Source organism: Diabrotica virgifera, chromosome 7 (assembly GCF_917563875.1).
Source record: "Diabrotica virgifera virgifera chromosome 7, PGI_DIABVI_V3a".
Lineage (NCBI taxonomy): Eukaryota > Metazoa > Arthropoda > Insecta > Coleoptera > Chrysomelidae > Diabrotica > Diabrotica virgifera.
Window position 1 is genome coordinate 45,721,970 of NC_065449.1, and position 24,747 is coordinate 45,746,716.

Sequence of the window (24,747 nt, forward strand, 5' to 3'; positions counted from 1 at the left end):
GTCTCTCGAAGGTCGAAGCAGGTATATAGCAGTTCTAGGGAACTGCTGTTTTCGAGTAGAGGCGCACGATTGTATAAATAGCGGACAATTTTGAATAAAGGCTCCCTGATCGTAGAGATATCATTGGTAAATATTCCTCCGAGCTCTCCTCTGCTCTCTTCGGCAACTCAGTGGTGCCACATAATAGGAACAACAGGTTAGAAATAACCTTTGTTCCTAACCACTAAATAATTCCAGTCACATTCAACTGTGTAGTAGGTACAATCAACTGTCAGGGTATTGGTAGAAAAAGAGCCCTAATTAAACACTTCTAGATAACAATATCCAAATTCTCTCTCTAACCGATACCCGATGCAAATCTACACCAAATTTTTCAGGATACACATCCTACCATATTTCCAAAAGCCAGGTCAGTCACGGAAATGGCGTACTCATACACAATAGTATACCTACCTCCCCTCATATCCTTCCCCCACACATCCAATTTCCTGACATCGATTTCCTGGCAGTTGATATACATGTACAAAATAATAACATCATTACGATAATCTCGTACTATAAACATCCAGATCAGCCCCTTTCCAACCTGCTGATAGAGTACTTTTCATCTCTAAATGCAGCAGTGTTAATGGGCGATTTCAATAGCAGACATACCCAATTCGGTGACACTTCCACAAATGCTTCAGGCAGAGAACTATCCAACATGCTTCTCGATCTGCCCATTTTCAGAGTCACAAACGAAGATGTCACGTTCTTCAGTCACGTGGGAATGTCCATCATTGACCATATCTTGTGTACCAACACACTGTTTGATCTGGTTGATGATGAATGTACCACAGCTGACTCGATAACCTCTGACCACCTTCCATTGCTAGTCAAAACTAGCTTCACAGAACCTCCTCAACCAAGAGCTGCTATATATAAGCGAGATTATCGTAAAGCTAACTGGGATCTTTTCCAAGAATACATCAGTCATAATATTCCTCAGTTAGGTGAAATGTCGACTATTAATGATGTTGACACAGGGATCTCCAAAATTGAAAGTCTTCTACAAGAAGCTTCCTCCCTAGCCATTCCAATCACAAGATACAATCCATATACTCCAACTCTACCTCCGAGAATAGTTGCAAAGATCAAAATAAAGCGACGATTAATCAGAGAGTATAAAAGATTCAGAGACCCCCTAATCAAAACAGAATACAACCGACTCTCGGCTTCCATAAGACTGGAGGTTAACAGGCTGAAACAACTACAGTGGATGCGTGTCACCTCTAGTCTGGATTATCGAGACGGTAGTAAATTCTGGAACAACTTCAAAATCCTAACAAGGCAAAAATCTAAACCACATTCACATCTCATTGTCAACGACATCATACTCAATAATCCACAAGATAAGGCTGAGGCTTTCAAAAGCTCACTTCAGTCAGTCTTTATCACTCCTAACAATCCCAACTTTGATGAGCGACATAGACGCACTGTCGAGCTGAGAGTGGAAGATATACTCGATACCCCCATCCAGCACATGGTAGCTTACCCTCACCCGATGGTAGCTCCTGTGCAGGATGAAACCGTCAGGCAGATGTGTAATATTGGCAAAAACACATCTCCTGGCCCTGATGGCATCCACAGAAGATGCCTCAAAAAACTTCCAGAGAGTATAATCCCGCTGCTTACACAAACAATCAATGCTTGCCTTAAGCTGTGCTACTTTCCAGCCTCATGGAAGGTAGCCAGTACTGTCATGATTCCCAAACCGGGAAAACCCCCCACCAGCACTGAATCCTACAGACCAATTTCTCTACTTAACACTCTAGGTAAAGTCTACGAGAGGATCCTTAAGGAGAGACTCGTAGAATTCCTAGACGCCAACCACCTTCTTCCTAGCTTCCAATTTGGATTCAGAGCTGAACATTCCACACGTAATGCATTGATTGAAGCAGCCACCTTCATCTCCCAAGCAATTAACGAGCGTCAGAGACACGCAATAGGCGTATTCCTAGATGTCCAGAAGGCTTTCGATGAAGTCTGGCATGCCGGGCTGATCGAAAAATTACGCCGTTTTGGACTGCCAATAACTTTTATCAAAATCATACACTCCTATCTCTCAGATCGAACAGTTCGCGTCAAAGTCGCAGAAATACTATCCACCTCCTTCACTCCACAAGCGGGAGTGTCACAAGGCTCAGTACTAGCCCCAATATTATACACAGTTTACAACAGTGACGTTCCCAAACCAGCTAGACAATCCGAGTCAGTCCTACTATTTTCAGATGATACTGCCCTTCTCACCGCAGGCTCTTCAAGGGGCACTCGTGTAGAGCCCTCTGTATTCGATAAAGCTCAAACATTGCTGGACAAAATGGTCAGATGGTGTAACAGGTGGAGAGTTACGCTCAACGCCACAAAAACCCAGATGATCGCCTTCAGACATCCTAGTAGCCGATCCTCCTTCGAGGAGACTAGGATCGTTCTCCAGGGAGAGAGGCTCGAATATCGTCCTTCGATGGTCTATTTGGGAGTTCACTTCGACTGGACTCTCAACTGGAACACTGACGTTACAAACATCTTAAACAAGGTAAGGAAGAGAGCTTGTCTCCTGGGAGCACTTTCTGGAAGGTTTGGAGGTACGTCCAGCAAAACACTTGTACACACGTACAAAACTTTCATAAGACCGATAATCTATTACAGATCGTGCCTCTATACACTGCTAAAACCACGAGCCAACAACCGAATTGCTGCTACAGAACGCAGGGTTCTGAGGAAGTGCCTGAGGAAGGGAAGGTTGTATCCGTCTGTGCTAGTACATCCACTCGCTAAAGTCCCCAAAATAGTCGACAGAATCCGTTCTCTCGGCAGCAAATATACAATGCCCGTCATCAACGGCTCTAACATTAGAGCCAAAAATATTCTCAAAACACCTTGCAATAGGCGCGGTTTTAGACTCACCGAGATTCCCAAAAATAAAGTTCCGTTCCCTCCGGCTAAGCTTCTACAACTAGCTAGAAACGAACTTCCTGATGAGTTCTATTACATCTTCTATGTAATGTGTAATGTTAAATTAATAATTAATTAGTAATACTTAATATTACTTTATATTACAACTGACAACTGACTACTAATACTAGCGACGGTCAACCGGGAGAGGAGTGTCTACTGTCCGCCCTAGACGTGTACACTACACCACACTCCTCCCCACTAATCTTACAGCTTACCTATCTTTACAAATCTAACATTTGTCTAGGTTTTGGTACCCTAGAACTACGTCTTATGACAAGTGGTTTTATCGAACTATCACTCTCCGTTGCCGGTTCGAAATTGTCATTTTCTGAATTAGGATTATTGTTAATAAACTGAGTATCAGCATTTTCTGTTGCCATTTCCTTGTTATCTAATGCATCCGTTTTTCGAATCGGTAACATCTGAGTAACATTTCTTACAAGGTCGCCTTTCTGTGTTTTTACTTTATACATTACATTACCAATCGGCTCTACCACCTTCCCTTCCAACCAATTTTGCTTACCGTCAAACATTGAAACTTGCACATGATCATCAGGCAAAAACTGCTTAACAGTCTTTGAATTAATATTCTGTTTTGGAATTAAAACAGAATCTTTAATTACAGATAAACGAGTTCTCAATACTCTTCCAAACATAAGTTCACAAGGAGCCTTGCCTGTTGATATGTGTGGGGCTGTTCTATAACTTAACAACCACGATAACAATCTCTGCTCAGTTTCATCAGAATCAAACTTACTCGATAACAAAGCTTTCTTAAAAGATTGAACTGCCCGCTCAGCTTGACCATTACTGGCTGGGTGGTATGGAGCAGTACAAATATGCCTTATATTATTATTTTTACAAAAACTACTGAATTCCTCTGAAATCCACTGAGGACCATTGTCAGTGACCATCTGCTCGGGCAGTCCAAATCTAACAAACATACTACGTAAACATTTAATTGTTAACCCTGCTGTAGTTTTAGACATTCGAGCTACTTCTGGCCATTTTGAATGTGCATCAACTACAATTAACCACATGAAGCCTAAAAATGGGCCAGCAAAATCAAGATGAAGCCTTTGCCAAGGCTTTCCTGGCCATTCCCAACTATGTAATGGTTTTATTTCAGGTTTATTTCTTATTTGTAAACACCCCCTACAGTTTTGAGTAATAGACTCAATATCTAAGTAAATATTTGGCCACCAGAAGTAACTCTTAGCTAAAGCCTTCATTTTAAAAGAACCAAGATGTCCTACATGTAATTCAGACAAAAGTTTTTCTCTCAATTTAAAAGGAATAACAGTCCTACCTCTCCAAACAATAACGCCTCTAACAATATATAATTCATGTTCTTTACCTTTATAGGACTGTAAATCTAGTTCTACTTTCTTGTCCCAACCCTGCTGAATGTAATGAAAAACCTTACTAAGAATAGGATCGTTTTGAGTAGCTTTTGCCACTTCATCATGTGTAACAGGTGGAACTTCCATAAAAATACTGTTTACCGTAGGTATATTTTCATCTGACTCAATAGGTTCATTTAGACTTAACGGAATTGGAAACCTAGATGGAAAATCAGCACTAGCATTATGCTGTGAGGTTCTATACTGAATAGTATAACTGTAATTACATAAAATCAATGCCCATCTAGCCATTCTATCAGCGTATATGTTACCTATAGCCTTATTAGGGTGAAATAGAGAAACCAATGGCTTATGATCAGTCACTAATGTAAATGTGTTTCCCTTTAAATACAAATCAAATTTCTTGACTGCCCAGATAATAGATAATGCCTCTTTATCTATCTGAGAGTATTTCTGTTCGGTCTCTGTCAAAGTTCTACTAGCAAAAGCTATTGGTTTCTCCACAAATTTATTTTTATTACTGTTGCTAGGAAATTTATGAGCTAAACACGCCCCTAGACCAATTTTAGAAGCATCGCAACTTAAAACCAATGACAATTTAGGGCTATAATGTACTAATACATCATCTGTAGCTATACACTTTTTAGCCCATTCAAAAGCTTTGGTATGTGAATCATTCCATACCCAAGAAACATTCTTTTTTAACAACTGGTACAATACATGTAATTTATCTGCTGCATTAGGCATAAATTTGTTATAGAAGTTAATTGTACCAAGAAAACTTCTAAGTTGTTTTAAGTCTTTTGGCGGGGGTGCTTCCAAAACTGCCCTAATATGTTCAGGTGTTTTACTTACCCCCACCTTATCTATGATATACCCACAATATTCTAGCTTACTGGACATAAATATGGATTTTTCTTTATATATTTTAATGTAAAGTTCGCTTAACTTATTTAAAACAACTTCTAACGTTTTTAGATGACTGTTTTTATCCTCATTTGCGATCAGTATGTCGTCAAGATAACAATAGACATTTGATATATCTTGAAAATGAATATCCATAAACCTTTGCCAATCTAAAGGTGCTGGGGAAGTACCAAACATCATAAATGTTGGACGGTAAAAACCCCAAGGTGTGGTTAACATCATAATTTTCTGAGCCTCCTCATCCATTCTTTGATTCATATATGCCTTTCTAATGTCAATTTTAGAAAATACAGACATGGGCTTACCCTCACTATTTATTTTGGCAAATATATCCTCAATTACAGGAATTGGATGGCTCAGCATCTCTAGATATGGGTTTATGGTAATTTTATAGTCCCCACAAATTCTTACATTTTTATTTTTAACAATGGGTACTATAGGAGTAGCCCAATTAACCTCCTCATTTATAACTTTTAACATTTTACCCTCTGTTACTAACTTATCTAATTCCTGTTTTACTAAACTCTCAATGGCATATGGAATCCTCCTTGGTTTACACATTTTAGGAACGGCATCTGGCTTTATTTTTAATTTACCAGGAGGACCTTTTATTTCACCAGGTGTATTGGAGAATAACTTTTTATACTTATTTAGCAATAACTGTAAATCATTTTCAAATTTATTTTTAACCTCTAAAACCTTAATATTTCTCTCACTTGCCTGTTTTTTTATCAAAGGCCAGTCAATTTCAATAACATTAAGCCAATCCCTTCCTAAAAGTGGTTTCCTACCCCCCTTTTCTACAATAACTAAAGGTGCTAAATAACTTTTACCTAAAGACTTAACATTAACCTCTGTTTTGCCTAAAACTTCAATAGGTTTTCCTCCATATGCCTTGAGTATTAATTTAGATTTTTCCCATTTTAATTTAGGTAAATACATTTTAACATACCTTTCACACATCAAAGTAACATCAGCTCCACAATCAATCTCAAATAATACATCAGTACCATTAATATTTAAATTCTGGGTAAATAACCATTCCCATGGTTCTGGCTTTTTATCCCTCAGCTTCGTAATCTGCATAATAACTCCATTCTCTGCTTCAGGCTTCTCCGCACCAAACTGCACTTCACTATGCTCACTCAAACCGTCAAATACACCATCAAAGATGTTTTCACTTTCTTGAAAGTTTTCATCTACTTCTTCAGAGTACACTTGTAGCACTGAATAGCCTTCTTCCTCTTCTGAATTCTGTGCCTGCTCTTCTGCACTGACTTCCTTCACTTTGCGGTGATTATTAAAACTTTGTCCTTGACTTTGCCTTGCCAAGGGCTTCTTCTTATACTCTGTGCCACTTTTACTATTACAAACCAAAGCTAGGTGTCCCTTTTTCCTACAATTATGACACTCGTCATCCTTGAACCTGCAGTTTGGCTTTATGTGTCCCTTTTTCCCACAACAATGGCAAATCGTACTGGCATATTCATTCTCCTTAGCTCGATATTTAATTTTGTTAACTTCTCTACACTCACCTTTTTGTGCTACCATCTGAGACTCACTCTCTGCTAGTTCCATGGTTTTGGCAGTGGTAACAGCTTGCTGGAAGGTGAGATTTGCTTCAGTGAATAACTTCCTAATAATTGCTTGACTTCTCAACCCGTGAACAAACTTGTCTCTAAGGGCTCTATCCAGATATTTATTAAAATTACACGTTCTTGCCAAAGCTTTTAGAGCAGCCACATATTCCGTAATACTTTCTGACTCTTTCTGGACCCTTAACATGAATTTATAGGTCTCTGCTAATTCAGAATGGTCAGGTTCGATATATTCCTGCACCATTTTCACTAATTCCCCATAGGTTTTATCCTCCACCTCTTCTGGGAAGCACAACTCTGTTAATAATGACACAATATCAAACCCTACATAGGTTAACAAAAACTGGGGCCAATTGTCTTCATCAATATTATGTACTTTCATTTTGTTTTTGAAAACTTGAGTATAAACTTTCCACGTCGACTTATTGTTGTCGAATGCTGGCATATGTATACATTTCCGGCGTAATTAACTAATTGATATAGCTGGGGCTGTGAAGCCTGGGCCTCCTCTCCGTGTTCTGGTTCCTCTCCCGGTTCTGACATATTCCAAAAATTGTGGACACACCCGAGACACACCAGAAGCCGGGTTTAAAATAAACAAACTGTTACGTGAAACAGATTTCTGCACGTGGATACTTTACGGACGTAACACGTAAAATTCTCGTCGCCAATATTACCTCTTCTAAGTAATGTGTAATGTTAAATTAATAATTAATTAGTAATACTTAATATTCCTTTATTACTTTATATTACAACTGACAACTGACTACTAATACTAGCGACGGTCAACCGGGAGAGGAGTGTCTACTGTCCGCCCTAGACGTGTACACTACACCACAAGTTCCACGAAATCTTAGAAAACACTCCCCTACTATATCGCAGATAACCAAACTGCATCCCAAAAGCTGAATCCAAGAGCCGTACCACTAGTGACAGCTACCTTCGCTGTTTGGCGGGTATCTAACGCAGAGATTAGCGAAGTACAGAACATAGCATTTCTTCTCGCTCGCTCCATCCAGCCCAGCACCTAGCAAAAATCACCGTCTAAACCCACACTTCCCAACAACACGCTTCTCCCTTGGAAACAACCATGTTCCACACACTCCCGCAAAAAAAAGGGAGTTCCAGTACCCTGAAGAGGCTTAAGCCTAAACGGGGATTAAATAACATGTCTTGATTGATGAATAAAGGCTTCAGTGTGGTTCAGTGAGATAAAAATCTTAGTCGCGTTTTTTAATGTACAGATTCGCGGTTTATTTTTGACTTGTAAAATAATTGTAATTATCTACATAAATTATTATGTATTAGTTTTAGTGTTCTTTGTATAAATTACTTTAAATATTAAATAAATTGAAAAATGAGTTTGTAAAATAAGGAGTCTAAATAAAAAATAAAGTATTTTATTTAAATAAATTAAAGTCTGGGTGCAATATGTACATACATGCCTTAATTGTGCGCCTATATTTCTGCAATAATTTTTCCGTTAAGTAAAATGTTTATAGTTGTTTTGTATTTTAGGCTGTCACGAGGTGGACAATAAAATCAAAACTGTGGAAACGTTACATTCATCTCAAAAAGAAAAATCTACAGGTAAACACGCTGAAGAAAAGATGTTAAATAAAAATACAAAAGTTAAGACTGGACAAAAACCTTATAAGTGTGAAATTTGTTTAAAGCAGTTTTCTCACAAATGGTTTTTGAAAAGGCATATAAGAGTACATACTGGGGAAAAACCATACAAGTGTGAAATTTGTTTTATGCAGTTTTCTCATAAAGGTAATTTGAAAACACATTTGAGAGTGCACACTGGGAAAAAACCATACAAATGTGAAATTTGTTTTATGCAGTTTTCTCATAAATGTCATTTGAAAACACATTTAACAGTGCACACTGGAGAAAACCATTACAAGTGTGAAATTTGTTTTACGCAGTTTTCTCATAAATCTAGTTTGAAAAGACATTTAAGACAGCACACTGGAGAAAAACCGCACAAGTGTGAAATTTGTTTCAAGCAATTTATTGAATCAGGTAATTTGAAAAAACATTTGAGAATACACACTGGAGAAAAGCCGTACAAGTGTGAAATTTGTTTTATGCAGTTTTCTCAGAAGGGTAATTTGAAAAGTCATTTAAGACAGCACACTAGAGAAAAACCGTACAAGTGTGAAATTTGTTTAAAGCAGTTTACTCATGTAAGTACTTTGAAAATACATTTGACAGTACACACTGGAGCGGTACTAGGAAATGCGTACAAATGTGAAACTTGTTCAAAGCAGTTTATTTTTAAAAGCGCTTTGCAAATACATTTGAGAATGCACACTGGAGAAAAGCCTTACAAGTGTGAAATTTGTTGTAAGCAATTTAACCAGACAAGTACTTTGAAAAGACATTTAAGACTGCACACCAGAGAAAAACCGTTTAAGTGAGAAATTTTTTGTAACAAGTTTAACCATGCACATAGTTTAAAAACATTTGAGAGTTCACACTGAAAAAATACCTTACAAGTGTGCTATTTATTTTATGAAGTTTACTGATAAAAGTAATTATCAGTAAATTTAAAAACACATTTGAACGTGCAAACACATTTGAGTTTAATGTTGCGAAATACAATGCCAAATGACCGAACCCCTTTGTAAGCAGACGTGTTTATGATTAAAGGAGGGCGCGAATTGAATCGGGTCAGAGCGGTCGGCTCGGAACGGTACGATTAGATCGGCAAAGTGGACTCGGTCCCCTCGGCAGTTTCGTATCAGCACAGCAACCGTTTAATATAGATTTAAATTATTTTAAAATGAATCTAGTTCACCAGAGTCTGAATGCCTTAGCGTGCAATGAAATACAAAAATAAAAACTAAGATATTGGATTCATAAAATTTATTTAAAATGATAAACTTATGGGGAGTTTTATCATTTGTTTTACGACCTTCTCGACTATGACAAAAAGTTCTTCAAATATTTTCGAATGTCTAGTGTTAAATTTTGTGCACTCCTCGTTGGGCTATTACCCCTTGGAAACAGGACACGAACTTTCGAAAATCAATATCTCCTAGAGAAATGCTATCGGTTACTCTAATGCCCGTAATTATAGTCGAGTCTCAAGACCTCATCGAATCTCGAGACCGAAATTGAATAAAATTTGTGTTTAGTTTACACACAAATTTTATTCAAGATCGGTCTTAAGATTCAGCTATAAATAGGGGCATAAGTATCCTAATTTTCAACTAAAATAAATAGATAATACATCATTTATAGAAAAACAAACAATTTTTTATATTAAATTATAATTGATAGGTATTAGAAGTTCGTTGACCATAGTGCGTTTATTAAAATTCAAATGTCTACCTTTCTTTGCATAAAATACATACTACTCGGCATCGGATCATTCGGTAGTTTTGCCCCTGTTATCATTCTCCGCCGATGCCGCGCGAGACGATCTGACCGGTCCGAGTCGAACGTCCTTAGGCCGATGTCAGATTATGCGTTTTGACCGGATGCGGTGGAGACGCATCTGTTTCCAACGCAACCGGACCGACCTGTCACACTATGGGTTTAGCCTGGTGCAGTTAGTAAGCGGGTCTCAAAATGCATCCGTTTCCAACGCAACCGGACCGATCTGTCACACTATGCGTTTTGACCGGATGCGGCGGAAACGTATCCGGTCAAAACGCATAATCTGACATCGGCCTTAAGCGGTGCGCGGTGGTTAATAGAGTACGACATCAGAAACTCAAAACTTTTAAAAGAGAAGAATATGGACAGTCGAGATATACGGGTTATTGTCAATCTGCACTGGAATCAAAAAGCAACGGTTAAAATTGAAAATGTCGAAACAGAGGCCATAAAAACCAAGAGAGGTGTTAGACAGGGTTGCGTGTTGTCTCCATTGTTATTCAATCTGTACAGCGAAGCTATTTTTAAGGAAGCAATATCAGAGGAAGAACAGGGTATACCAATAAACGGAAAAATCTTAAACAACATAAGATTAGCAGACGACACCGCTATTTTTGCAGACAGTCTAGATGCACTGCAACTATTAGTAAATAAACTAAGTTATCAATCGAAGTAGCACAGAAAACGACAATAAATGTCGCCTCCGTACCACCAGATTGACAACAGGTGGAATACTTTCTTTGGTTACACCTCCTGAGATTTTCAAAATTTATAAATCATACTCAGGGTGCCGAGGAAGTTAAGATGAGAGAATTTTAAATAATTCACAACTCATCTACTCAGCGTGGTAAAGCTCCAACAAGAAAGATTCCTTAATACTCGAACAAAAGAGTAAATTAATTAAAAATGTATAAACATTCTCAATTTCTTTGCAAAACGAAAATGCAGCAGCTGCATAATACTCTGGTTAAATCGGAGAGTGCAGGAAGAGTCTATACCGGTTTCGGAGATCTTTTCCCCCTCATCAGTAAATCCATATCCTCTTCTCTCCGATTTAACCATTTACCATAGCTTGGACCTTCCCGAATTGCAAAGAAAGAAATGTCACGGATGAACTTAGTCCATCTACCGAAAAACAAACTAAGTTATCATAGGGTAGATGGCCCTAGTTCATCCGTGACATTTCTTTCTTTGCAATTCGGGAAGGTCCAAACTATGGTAAATGGTTAAATCGGAGAGAAGAAGATATGGGTTTACTGATGAGGGGAAAAAGATCTCCGAAACCGGTATATAGACTCTTCCTGCACTCTCCGATTTAACCAGAGTATTATGCAGCTGCTGCATTTTCGTTTTGCAAAGAAATTGAGAATGTTTATACATTATTAGTAAATAGATTACATCAAGTCAGTATGGACTATGGACTACAAATGAACGTTAAGAAAACCAAGTTCATGATTATTTCTAAGCATCATACAGAAGGAAGGTTGGATATCGAGGGAAAACAAGTAGAAAGAGTGAATAACTACAAATATCTGGGAACCTGGGTAAATGAAAACGATGACCAGGGTAGAGAAATCAGGACACTCATTGAAATTGCAAGACGAGCATTTATAAAAATGTAAAAGATGTTTGTTAATCGATACCTTCCTCTGGAGCTGAGGATAAGAGCCTTAAGATGCTACGTGTTCTCGACTTTGTTGTATGGAGTGGAAAGCTGGACACTAAAAGTAGAAAATATAAAGAAGTTGGAAGCCTTTGAGATGTGGTGCTATAGAAGGATTTTGAAAATACCATGGATCCAACGAGTTACAAATGCAGAAGTGTTAAGAAGGCTGCAGAAGGATTGCGAGGTGATAAAGAGCGTCAAAACAAGAAAGCTGGAATATTTGGGCAACATTACCAGAGGTGCGAAATATGAGATATTAAGGCTCATAATGCAAGGTAAAATAAAGGGTAAAAGATCTATAGGTAGAAGAAGAATTTCCTGGCTGAGAAACTTAAGAGAGTGGTATAGTTGCAGCTCAGTAGATCTTTTCAGAGCAGCCGCCAATAAGGTACGGATAGCTGTGATGATAGCCAACCTCCGATAGGAGAAGGAACTACAAGAAGAAGAAGGTGGCTAATTTATTTCTATGTATAGCAAAATCTGCCGAGCGTTCTTAGCCGTGCCGACCGGTTTGAGCCGATTAAATACGCGTCCTCCTTAACGTGTCCCGTCAGCGTCAGAAATATCTCGAAGCAGGTATATGGGGAGTTCTAGGGAATTCCGCGGGGCGCGGAACTAGGTTTAGGGTTCCCGATGTCGCTACCGTTTTTGAGTGTAGGCGCATGATTGTATAACTAGCGGAAAATTTTGAATGAAGGGTTCATTAATATGTTATAAATATAAAATTCTCGTCGCCTTTTTCAATGTACGGTTTCGCGGTTTATTTTGAATCGTAATTAGATAAATTATTATGTTTTAGTTTTAGTGTTCTTAATATAAGGTTTGTTCCAACACAACGAGAAGCGTCATGCAACGATCACGTTACTATAAAACAGGAGCGTCATTTGAAATTTTGCTTGGGGGGGCAAACATTATATATACAATAGGTACATTATATATGCAAACATAATACAAAATTGACCTATTTTTTGTAAATTTCAGTCATTTTCGGGGTCAGGGGGAGGGGGCAAATGCCCCCCTGACCCTATCAAATGACGCCCCTGCTATAAAATAATACGTTCCATGAGTTCTGTGTCTGTATATCGTGCGTTCCATGGGTTATTTTGTTTACTGCGCAGGACGGTGATCGTTACATGGACGGTTTCTCGTTGTGTTTGAACAGTATAAATTACTTTAAATATTAAATAAATTAAAGAATAAGTTTGTGAAATGAAGAATATAAATACAGTGTTTTATTTAAATAAATTTAATACAAGTGTCTAAAAATATAAATCCGTAATTTTAAAATAAAAATATTACAATACACACTGGAAAAGAACTTCACAAGTGTGAAATTTTTTTTAAACATTTGTCTTACACACAGATGTTGACAATACATTTGAGGGTACCTACACAGTGTTAAAAAACAAGTGTGACAGTTGTTTTAAGCAGATTTCTCAGGAATATCTAAAAAATCTTGTATGGCAAAAACGGTCCTAGAATCGCCAAGAAAATAGAAAAAGAAGAAATCTTGAAACGAGGTGAAGGCTTTATCCCAAAATAGGACTCGCTGGCGAGTTTTAATCGAAGCTCAATGCTCCACTTAAGAGTTCAAGTGTGAAATAATTTCTTGTAAACAGTTTGACACAGCGTGTCATTTGAAACAGGATACATAAACGCATAACAAGAGAACTATTAAAAAATCTACCAATAAAAGCCATAGTTAAGCTGACACACCTAATAAATGCTGCTTTTAGATTGAGATATGTTCCCAGACTCTGGAAAGTAGCCGAAGTCATTATGATCGCCAAACCAGGTAAACCTCCTGATGAAGTGACATCCTATCGACCAATATCACTCCTTCCGGTGATGCCAAAACTATTAGAAAAACTTCTTTTGAAAAGATTAAAACCAAAAATGGAAAGGAAAGATCTTTACCAAACCATCAATTTGGTTTCAGAAATAAATATTCCACTATAGATCAAGTTCACAGAATAACGAATATAATAGAAAAAACATTAGAAGAAAAGAAAGTCTGCTCTACAGTCTTATTGGACGTAGCACAGGCGTTTGATAAAGTCTGGCATGAGGGTTTAAACTATAAACCAGTGGCGAATCGTGACCTCAGTATACGGGTAGGCGACACATATAGTGTATAATATAATATGTACATATGTACCTATATAGGTACAGGGTGTTTGGTGAAGAATGGGCCATAGCTTAACCTTACATTCCTGAGCTTAAAATTGGTCGATTTAAGCTAACTTACCTTACTACCAAAGTTGAAATACAGGGTGTCACACTTAAACTTTTATTTTATTTATTGTTGAATATTTCCTGACAGACATGAGATAACAACACGAAATTTGATAAGCGGGGTTTTTTTGGGATGAGAAATCTAAATTTGCCACCAAAAATTATGTATTACCCAGAGGACGCTACATACGTCTTTCAGCGCTCATTTAATACGTTCAATTTTTTTTATCTCCCACTCCACGTACTTTTTGAATCAACATTTTTATTCTCTTAATATTTTTACTTAAAAAAGCTATACTACATTCATCTTGCTAAGCTCAACTGTTTTAGAGATAAACGCATTTTAAGTCTGCGATACAACATAATTTTTGCATATCATTGTAGTTAGACCCGAAAAATAAACTTGAAACCATAATAATTGTGCCAGTTCTCATATTTATGTCATTGCATCGCAAATTCCATTTGAAGAAATTTGAGATACGTTTTTGCAAATTTTTATGATCTTAAGTTATTTTTCGGGTGTAACTACAATATTTGCAAAAAATTATGTTTCCTCCCAGATTTTAAATGCGTTTATCTCGAAAACGGTTGAGTTTAGCGAGATGAATGTACATACCTTTTTTAAGTAAAAATATTAACAGAATAAAATTTTTGATTTAAACAGTATGTAGAGTGGGTAATAAAAAATTGAACCTATGAAATGAGCGTCGAAAGGCGTATGTGGCGTCCTCTGAATAATACATCATTTTTGGTGGCGAATTTAGATTTCTCGTCCCAAAAAATCCCCCTTACCAAATTTTGTGTTATTATCCCATGTTACTGTTACTCCCATGTCAGGAATCCCAGGAAGTCTCCCATTCAAGAATAAATAAAATAAAAGTTTAACTTTGACACCCTGTATTTCGATTATTATCAACTTTCGTACTAAGGTAGCTTAAATCGACATATTTTAACCTCAGGAATCTAGGGTTAAGCTATGGCCCATTCTTTACCAAACACCCTGTATACAGAGTGTCGCATTTAAGATGAAGACACCCTTATATTTCGGCTATCAAAATAAATACATATTTGAAATTTTGCAGTCATTCTTTTTAATGGTTTACATTTTTTAAGATATGTAGTCAACTGAAATTTAAATTTTAAACGCGACCTACTGCGAATTCACAAACAGGACGAATTTTCAATATTTTGTTTCGCGTTAGAGATATCGCAAAAAGTTATTTGGAAAAATTGTTAGAAATATTATTCTAACCCCACATACCAAATTTCATGACAAAATTCGAACTATTCGTTTTTTTCAGAATTGGTAGTCAGGATCCTAAAACATGCAATTGGCAGTCCCGAGATGCAGCTCGGCACAACTAATGTCAAAGGCGCAAGAAAAATCTAACCTACCTATAGCCCGAAAATATTATTGGAAATGCTCGCCACCACGGCCAGGCAAGCGACAATAAACAGCGCTGTGCTTAGCGTAAAGAGTGAGACAAAAAATGCGAATTCTGTTCGGCTAATTTTAAAAGCGCCTGCCCTAGGGTAGAGTCGTCGTAGTAGTGCTACGCTACGGGAAGCGTACAATAATTATTACAACTTCGAAATCTCTGTATCTCTTCTCTTATCTTAAGTAATTTTACCTACAGTAGGAAAAATGAAAGAATACCCATGAATGGACATATAAAACACGCTGTATTTTCCTGTCACCGTGTCACACAAAAAATTGGCCAGCGCAAGTACATGTAATAATTATTGTTACATGTACTTGCACTGGACAATTTTCTTTGTGACACGCTGACAGGAAAATACAGCGTATTTTATATGTTCGTTCATGGGTATTCTTTCATTTTTCCGACTGTATCTATCTTTTTATCTGTTTCTCTCTCTTCTCTAATCTACCTTCTCTTGTCTTATATTTACCTATTCTATTGACTCCCTCCCACGTTCCAAAAGCTAGTTTCGAACCCACGACTCGCTTTCCACCTACCATCTGACTGCCGTCGCAGTGTCTCCATTGGTGACCTTTCTAGCACCATCCAAAAAGAGGTTTCCGAGGTTACAAATTATAGATACTATCATGATACTATAAATAACAAGATAATATATTGCACATCCGGAAGTCGTGGCGTAACTGGAGACCGGCAAGTTCGTAATGGTTCGTAATCATTCGTAATGTCCGATTACTTTGAATTGTTCGCGGTTGTATTTTATATTTTATTTTTGACAGTTATTTTGACTGGAATCTCGACACTAAATTTTTTTCGAATACATTGAAGTTTAATTTTATTTTGCTAATTGAATAATTTCATCACATAATGCATACAAATACCATTTAACTTTAACAAGAATTCCAATTCAACTTCCGGTCTCCAGTTACATCATCAATGCGCGAGCTCGGACGTATTTGCGCTACGGGAAAATACTATCTCTTTATTTATAGTATCATGGATACTATTAAATTGACGAAATGTAAAAGTGTTTGTGTAATTGCGACTAAAATTTTACGAGTTCTCACAAAAGAAAATGTCTTTGAAATAATCGCGTTTATCTACTTAATATATGACCGGCTTGTTGTCAATATATAAGTACGTCTTAAACTGCGCGTCCTTTCGATTATTGCCAAATACAACGTCTTTCCTCAGAATCTCAAAATTGACTGACTCTCGCATCCCTACGCTAAATAAAAATCTCTTGCATCTTTTCCGTTTCCCCTGAGAACCAAACTATTAAAATTGGTTCAAAGTTGCGAATGTTATTCTTACTTAATTATGTCTTAAAGATTCAAAGTTAGAAGTATTTCGCACCGGCTACCGTAGTAATCCCAATTCGTTCCACCCATCTGGGCCGACGCGACGCAGGTCCATATGTGTGAGACTCTTATTCCGTGCTCTTAATAATAATTAAATTTAAAAAATATATACAGGGGAATTTAAAAATATAAGGTAAAATATTTACAATTCTACATTCGGCCATCCGACTCGGATTCCATGTAGTTATCTATCCAGGCCTTCATGTACTCTGCACACGTTGAAGTGCTCTGAGGTCCATCGTGGTATCCAGATTTCTGTATCTCGTATCTGTCATTTGGATTCACTTGTACTACCACGTACGGTCCTAAATATTTCTTCTGCAGTTCGAGTCCACCACCAAACTGTGTTCTCTTGATTGCCACTAAGTCCTCTTTTTTTATACATCCTCGGCCTTTTTCTTCGTAGATCATATCTGCGTCTATTTTCCTCTTCAATTTTGACTAACTGACGTCGACTCTCGTTTCTCAGCATCTCTCTATCTTTATCAAATTCTTTAATGATCTCCTGTTCTATGATCTCCTTCATCCTCAGATCTTCTTTGTTCTTCATTTTCGTTCCGAACAGTAGTTCAAACGGCGTCGAATTTATGCTTCTTTGATAAGTTGCATTAAAGAACTGTTGTGACATGAATGTGTTTATACCACTTCGTCGGTTCCTCAAGACTGAGTTTAGTTAATACTGGGATTAACGTTCTATTGATACGTTCTACTTGTCCATTGCCTCTTGGTACGCCTGTTGTAATTTTTACATGTTTTATATCTTCACTTTCGCAATAGTCTTCGAATTCCTTCGCCGTAAATGCGGTACCTGTATCAGATATTATACGGAGCGGATTTCCGAAATCCTTTTGATGTCTCTTCACGTATTCTATAACTTCTTTCGCCTTCGTTGATTTTGTAGGGTAAAACCATGCGAATTTCGAAAAATCGTGAATAATCACCAGAATATGATTATAGTTTTTGTTAGTCGTAGCTAAGGCTCCTAAATGGTCAACATGAAACGTCTGTAAATGCCCATCGATTTTTAGTATCGGATGTAACAAACCCTCCTTTTTGCCTTCGTTCTTGCTTCCAAGTATACATTCAACGCAATTCGTTATACAGTGCTCGATTTTTTCTCGTAAGATTTGGAATGTAACATTCTCTTCGAATCAAATCTTGTGTTTTTGTTACAGCAAAATGTCCTACCTCGTGTAAGTTTCTAATTACTTCTGTTTGCATTCTTTTCGGAATGACTAACACTTCCTTGCCGTCTTCGTATTTAAACAGAATATTGTTTTTTATAAAGAAGTCCTCGTATGATTCCGTCGTCTTTGTCTTGTCAGGTTCGTAACTTTCGACTAATTCCTCTATAGCCGTCTTTATTTTTTTATCTTCTGTATGGTTCAGCTGAAAATCGTTATAGACTGTCGTCTCGCTAATTATTGTAATCCTCCTTATAAATACTCTTTTTTTAGATACAATTATTCCGTCTTAGGTTATGGTAACCTCCGCTTGTCTCAGTATATTGTTTCCGATAATAATTTCAACGTCTAGTGTTGCTCTTAGAACAACATCAAACACAATATTAAAATCCTCTCCTTGAATTTCCACCATTTTATTAAATGAACCTAAAGTTTTAACTCTCGTACCTCCCAATCCACTTAAATCTAATACGTTTTGTGAAAGAATCACGTCAACAAAGTAATTTTCAAAAATATCCTCTCTTACTGAACTGATGTCACTTCCTATATCCAATAATGCACGTAGTGATGTTTTTCCAAACTTCAATGTTACCGATTTTTATAGACCAATTCAATAACATTTACATGCCCAGAACTTGATGCTTTCTCTTCTCTGTCAGTGCATCTAGAAGAGATATGTCCAAACTGATGGCATTTAAAACACTTCACTCCTTTGGTTTTATCAGGGCAATTTTTCGATTTGTGCCCCTGACTTCCACAATTGAAACATTTTTCTTCATTTCTATTCCTACTTTGAGGCACTCTTCTTTCATCTCGTCTTGCTTCATCATTCGTTCACGTCTTTTTATGCGTCTCGGTTTTAAATGTTTTTTTGCGTCGTATCCTTTTTAATTAATTCGTACAGTTTAATCTTCTCTTTAAAATCATTGACATTTTTGGCACCAAAAAGTATTACTTTATTAGCAGGGTCGTCCATAATTCCCTCAATTATATATTGCATTATGACTTCATTTTCGATGTTTCCTCTGCTGCCGATTTCTCTCATTTTTAGTATATACTCCTGTACGCTTTCACCTTGTTTCTTCTTTCTATTCATCAGCATTCTGTGTATTTCGGCACTACTTATTTTGTTCTCAAACTCTGTTGTCAGTCTTTTCTTCAGGAGCCTCCAACTATTAACTCCCTTCTCTGACTGTATATACATTTTAGCTATTCCTTTTAGAGATCGTTTAGCAAAAATTAGCATTTGCAAATCATTCCATCCCATCAGATTGGAAATTTCTTTAAAATCAGCGATGCATTTTCCTATGGGATAATCGTCTTTTCTGTCGAAATTTCTTATACTGTGCTCTACGTCCCTAAAAGTTAGGCAAATGAATCATTCAGTCTACCTCTCGTCATTTTGTTTGATTTTGATCTATTCCTCGTATATAAATCCGTCGTCCTTTCATCTGTCATATTGTTATCATAATTACTATCGTCGTCGGTAACGTCTTTACCTTCTTCTTCGTGATAAGCGTCTTTATCACTATTAACGTCATTATCCTCATTATCGCCATCGTCTTCGGTAACGTCTTTACCGTTTTCCTTGTGATAAACGTCTTTATCACCGTCATCGTCGCTGGCGTCCTCGTCTTCATCGCCATTTTCGTCTTCAAAATTGAAGTCGTTCAAAAACGAACAAATACTTTCAATCACGTCGTCCTCTGAACCAGCGTAGTTCAGATACAAAGCATTACAAACTGCTACTAAGTACGGCATACTTAGTTTATTTTTTACTTCGTCTATTTTTGTAGAATATTCCTCGGATTCTTTATCCCACGCAAAATTTGTAAAATTCCGCAAGTTCTTCCTAGTTTGTCGCGGCAACCCTTTATCACCGTATGCAAAAACATGCAACGCCTTAACAGCACAAATGTCGAATTTCTAAGGTTTAAACTAATTTTTGGAAAATCGTTAAGAGTTTCTTTAGACTGCATTTTAAAAAGGTATATAATAAAAAAAAATAAAAAGATAGATTATCTTTTAAGTAAAAAGTTAGATTATTTTTTCCCGTATGCAAATTGTATTAATGTGAACTGTAGAATTGTAGTCGCTTTTACTTCAAAATTATCAATGTTTACCACAAATAGTAACAAATATTAAAATAAAATAAACAAAAAAAAACAATGAAAAAACAAAGAAAAGTTAATCGTTAAATAATTTATGATAGTTCTTTCTCAACATTCACTGTTTATCGTCAAAGTTCCCAGTTCACAGTTCCTCGAAAAAAAAAAATAATGATTGGTTATATTTCTACTTTGCAGACACCAGAACAAAGTGCCTTGACTACTTTTAAAATATTGGAACAAACACACCTGATTTCTCCTTGGTAATACTGCTTGCTATGATTGCGTCTCGTCGTCGTCACTGTCCAAACAGCCGTCGTATTTGCCTAAACAGCGTCGTCTACACTGTACTAGCACAATAATTCACTAACAGTTTCCAAAGTCCGAAAGTCACCAATAGTTTAAAAAGTCCGAAAGTCACCAACAGTTTCCACGTTTCACGAACAGTCATAAACAGTTTATAAAATTTACGACACGTCACTTGAGCCGATTTTTTAAATTACACGTCACTTTACGGTATTTCGCGAACTTTATAACGAAATTGTCTTTCTTAGATCCCAGTTGAGCCCCCAAATATTGTAGGATTCGTTAAAGACAATCGTAATAAAAGTCCGTGTGATGTTTAACAGTTTTAATTAATAAAATAGATAACTAAATTATAATATATTATAGATACTATTATACTATATACTATATTATAGATACTATTAAATTGACGAGATGTAAAAGTGTTTGTGTAATTGCGACTAAAATTTTACGAGTACTCACAAAAGAAAATTGAAATAATCGCGTTTATTTACTTAATATATGACCGGCTTGTCAATATATAAGTACGTCTTAAACTGCGCGTCCTTCTAATTATTGCCAAATACAACGTCTTTCCCCAGAATTTCAAAATCGACTGACTCTCGCACCCCTACGCTAAATAAAAATCTCTTGCATCTAATCTCCGTTTTCCCCAAAGAACCAAACTATTAAAATTGGTTCAAAGTTGCGAATGTTATTCTTACTTAATTATGTCTTAAAGATTTAAAGTTAGAAGTATTTCGCACCGGCTACCGTAGTAATCCCAATTCGTTCCACCCATCTGGGCCGACGCGACGCAGGTCCATATGTGCGAGACTCTTATTTCGTGCTCGTAATAATAATTAAATTTAAAAAATATATACAGGGAAATTTAAAAATATAAGGTAAAATATTTACAATTCTACATTTATATAGAACTACTAGGTATGTCGCAACTTAAAAACTTATAATTTTCTAATTAGTCCAACTGAATTTGATCCTCATCATCTTTCTTCTTATTAGGGTATTCTTTATTAGTCTTTCAGACTAGCGCTTACGTAGTCTATTCTTATTGTCTATGTAGTACCTACCCACTTGCTTCTCATGCTTACTTACCAAGCGCACATGCTTACACAAGGTATTCTTAACCAATCATGGCTTATGGTTTGTATTGACTACGTGAAGTTGCCGGTGAGTCTGGCTTGACGCTGTAATTTATTGGAGACCTAAAGGAGTTAATCTAAACAATAAAAGACAAACTTCATTTTATATTATCATTTATTTCATTCATATTTTTAACCAAATCAACATGTGTAAACTCTGTAACGTCAGTATCTTTCAAACTGGAATTACTAATAGTACTGTTATTAAAACCCTCCGATGCCTTTCTAGAAAACATTTTGCTTAAACTCAACGGTAATATAAAATACTTTTTTCTATCCGGCAATCCACCGTGCTCACTAGCTATGGACCTATTTCTGTCGTAGAGTGATGTAGTTCTACTAGCGTTTGACATAAAGCTACTACCTCTACTATCAGAAAACTTGGAGTTAGAGTGCTTTTTAGTATTTTTCAAATTGGTACTATTAGGTAACCCTTCGGATACTGATCTGGGCATTTCTCGCATATTTGGTGGAACCCTTCGTATAGCAGCGTAATGACCTCTAGTAGTTGTTCTACATCCACATAATTGACTGAAAGTATCCTAAAAATAAAAAGAAGTGATTAATTACAGTAATCATATTATTAACGATTATTATCAAGTTTTGTACAGATTGTTATCAAAAAACATCTTCGATAGTCCACGAAAATAAATAAAAGAGCATGTTCGGAACATGACCTTGTTCTGCTAACATCAATATACGCCAGTCAATGGGAGCAAGACTAGGATATTACCTCCGAATTCTATCCTACTGCATGTATTTTAATGAAATTTTGGGTCTAGCCTCTAATTATATTCTAATTCAAAGTCTACCCTATGCCGATGTGTGCTTTTATCTTGGGGGTGGTTCCCACCCCTTCTTAGGGGTGGAAAATTGTTTGGTTAAAATTACCACGGAATTCGCTAGAAAACCTAATTCTAAGCAAAAACTGTTCTATATTTTTTTTTGAAAACAATACTTTTTGAGATATTCGTGGTTGAAAATTGGCCATTTTCATTGAAAAATAATACCTTTTCGAACAGTTTTTTGCGAATACCTTAAAAACTATACATCTAACTAAAAAAACTATAATAAACATTTTTGTAGCTTATAAAAAAAGAAAGAGACACGTGCCTTCACAAATCTTCTAGTTATAATACAAAAAGAGATATGGTAGGTGAAAATAGTTTGTTTTTTGGTACATTCTCAAATTGGTGTATTCAACTTGAAATAACAGAGAAACGGTCGATTTTAGGTGTATAATGCTACTAATACCTTTTGTAGTGCTTGAAAAGACCTTTAAAATGAGCTTTAAAGGTCCATTACATTAGGATTAAGCGAGATATGCTGCAAACAAAATTGATAACAATGTATTTTAAGAAAAAATGAGAAGTAATTTTAACCCCCATCCATCAAATGGGTAAATGCATCGTTTTCCTTCCACAATACCTTTTATTACAGTGTTATTAATATTTTCAAAAAGTTGGACGGGTTTAAAATGAATGGTTTTTGAAAAAAAAATAGATCAAATTATAGAGCGCATTTTTAAATTTTCTTAAAAATCTTCCTTTTTCTCCATGTAACTTGAATATTATAAGAGATACAGTAATGAAAAATAAAATGGAAATTTTTATTTTGAAAAAGACCTACATTTTTGTGTGGTATCTTTTTTTCGTATCTCGTATCTTTTTCGAGTTACATGGAGGAAAAGGAAGATTTTTAAGAAAATTTAAAAATGCGCTCTATAATTTTATCTTATTTTTTTCAAAAACCGTTCATTTTAATCCAGTCTAACTCTTTGCACATAGAAATAACACTACAGTAAGAAGTATTGTAGAAGGAAAACGATGTATTTAAATTCTGACGGATGAGGGGTTAAATAAACTTCTCATTTCTTCTTAAAATACATTAGTCATCAACTTTTTTGCAGAATATCTCGCTTACGCTCGGTTTCATAATCAGTTAAAGTGGACTTTAAATTTTAAGTTGGTACCTTTATCAATGCAATTCATATGGGTAAATGTCAACTTTAAAGTGAACTTTAGTTAATGTTCACTTTAAGTTGATTATGAAACCGGGCGTTAGTTTGAAAGCAATCGACATTAGTCCAGGACGCATCTGTTTTGAGATGGACGTTGAGAGGTGACTCAAATTTTTTTGCAAAAATTGCTTGAAAATAAATCAAATAATAATATTTGAGTTATTCTCCCTCTCAAAAAGGTCCGGAACATTGTTTAAATAATCAAAATGTCAAAAATTGAAGGAAAAATTCGATTTTTTTCTTCGTTTTTTGATTATAATTTTAAAAGTATTAATTTCCGAGAAAAGTTGTACTGACAAAAGTTGCATAATTAAATTTCCTACAATATAGAATTGATTAAGAATTTAAAAAATAGTCACCCTAGTTGCAAAATAGCAATAATTGCGAAAAAACCATACAAAAACAAGTATTCGCATTTTACGTTTTTCAACCATTTATGCTACACTTAGGACCTTCATATTTCACCAAGAAAAACTTTATGATACACTAAAACAATACTGTAAATTTCATTAACATCGGTTTAATAGATTTTTCAAAATAAATTTTGCAATCCAGCTTTCGCAAAAAAATTCATTTTTTTCAAAATGTTACAGGACTGAAAATAAAGCAGATAGATTAATTACCACGGCGTCAGAAAATTTTTGAAATAAACAATAATTTTTGGTTCTACGCGCAGGACAGCGGTGATCGATTCACACATGTTGATTTCCACCAAAATTTCTTCCAATCTTTATTTAATATATTATTTTCTTACTCTATATTTTGTTGTATTTTAATATTTTAATTCCACAAAAATCAAACTAATTTTATTATTGTTTGTGAAATATTGTTTAAACAATTGCATATGTTTAAAAATAATAATCTTTTATTATTTAAGTTAAAATATATTAACAAAGAAAGTTTTTGCTAATAAAAGTGTTATTTCAAAGGATAGAGTATGTGTTTTTATTTTGCAATAAACAATTTATTTATTTATATCGAAATGTAATAAAAATTAAAATGTATCAATC

The 24,747-nt window shown here is 35.9% G+C and overlaps 1 protein-coding gene across 1 annotated transcript in view; it reads right to left on the bottom strand.

Annotated features, from left to right (window-relative positions):
• Positions 1 to 21,814: 21,814 nt before the first annotated feature.
• Positions 21,815 to 24,747, bottom strand: part of LOC126888000 (pyrokinin-1 receptor-like) — a 335,880-nt gene continuing 332,947 nt past the window's right edge. The window contains exon 4 of the mRNA XM_050655990.1: positions 21,815 to 22,259. Within this exon, the coding sequence (XP_050511947.1) occupies positions 21,816 to 22,259 (444 nt within the window). The 3' untranslated portion in view covers position 21,815. The remainder of the gene's footprint in view (positions 22,260 to 24,747) is intronic.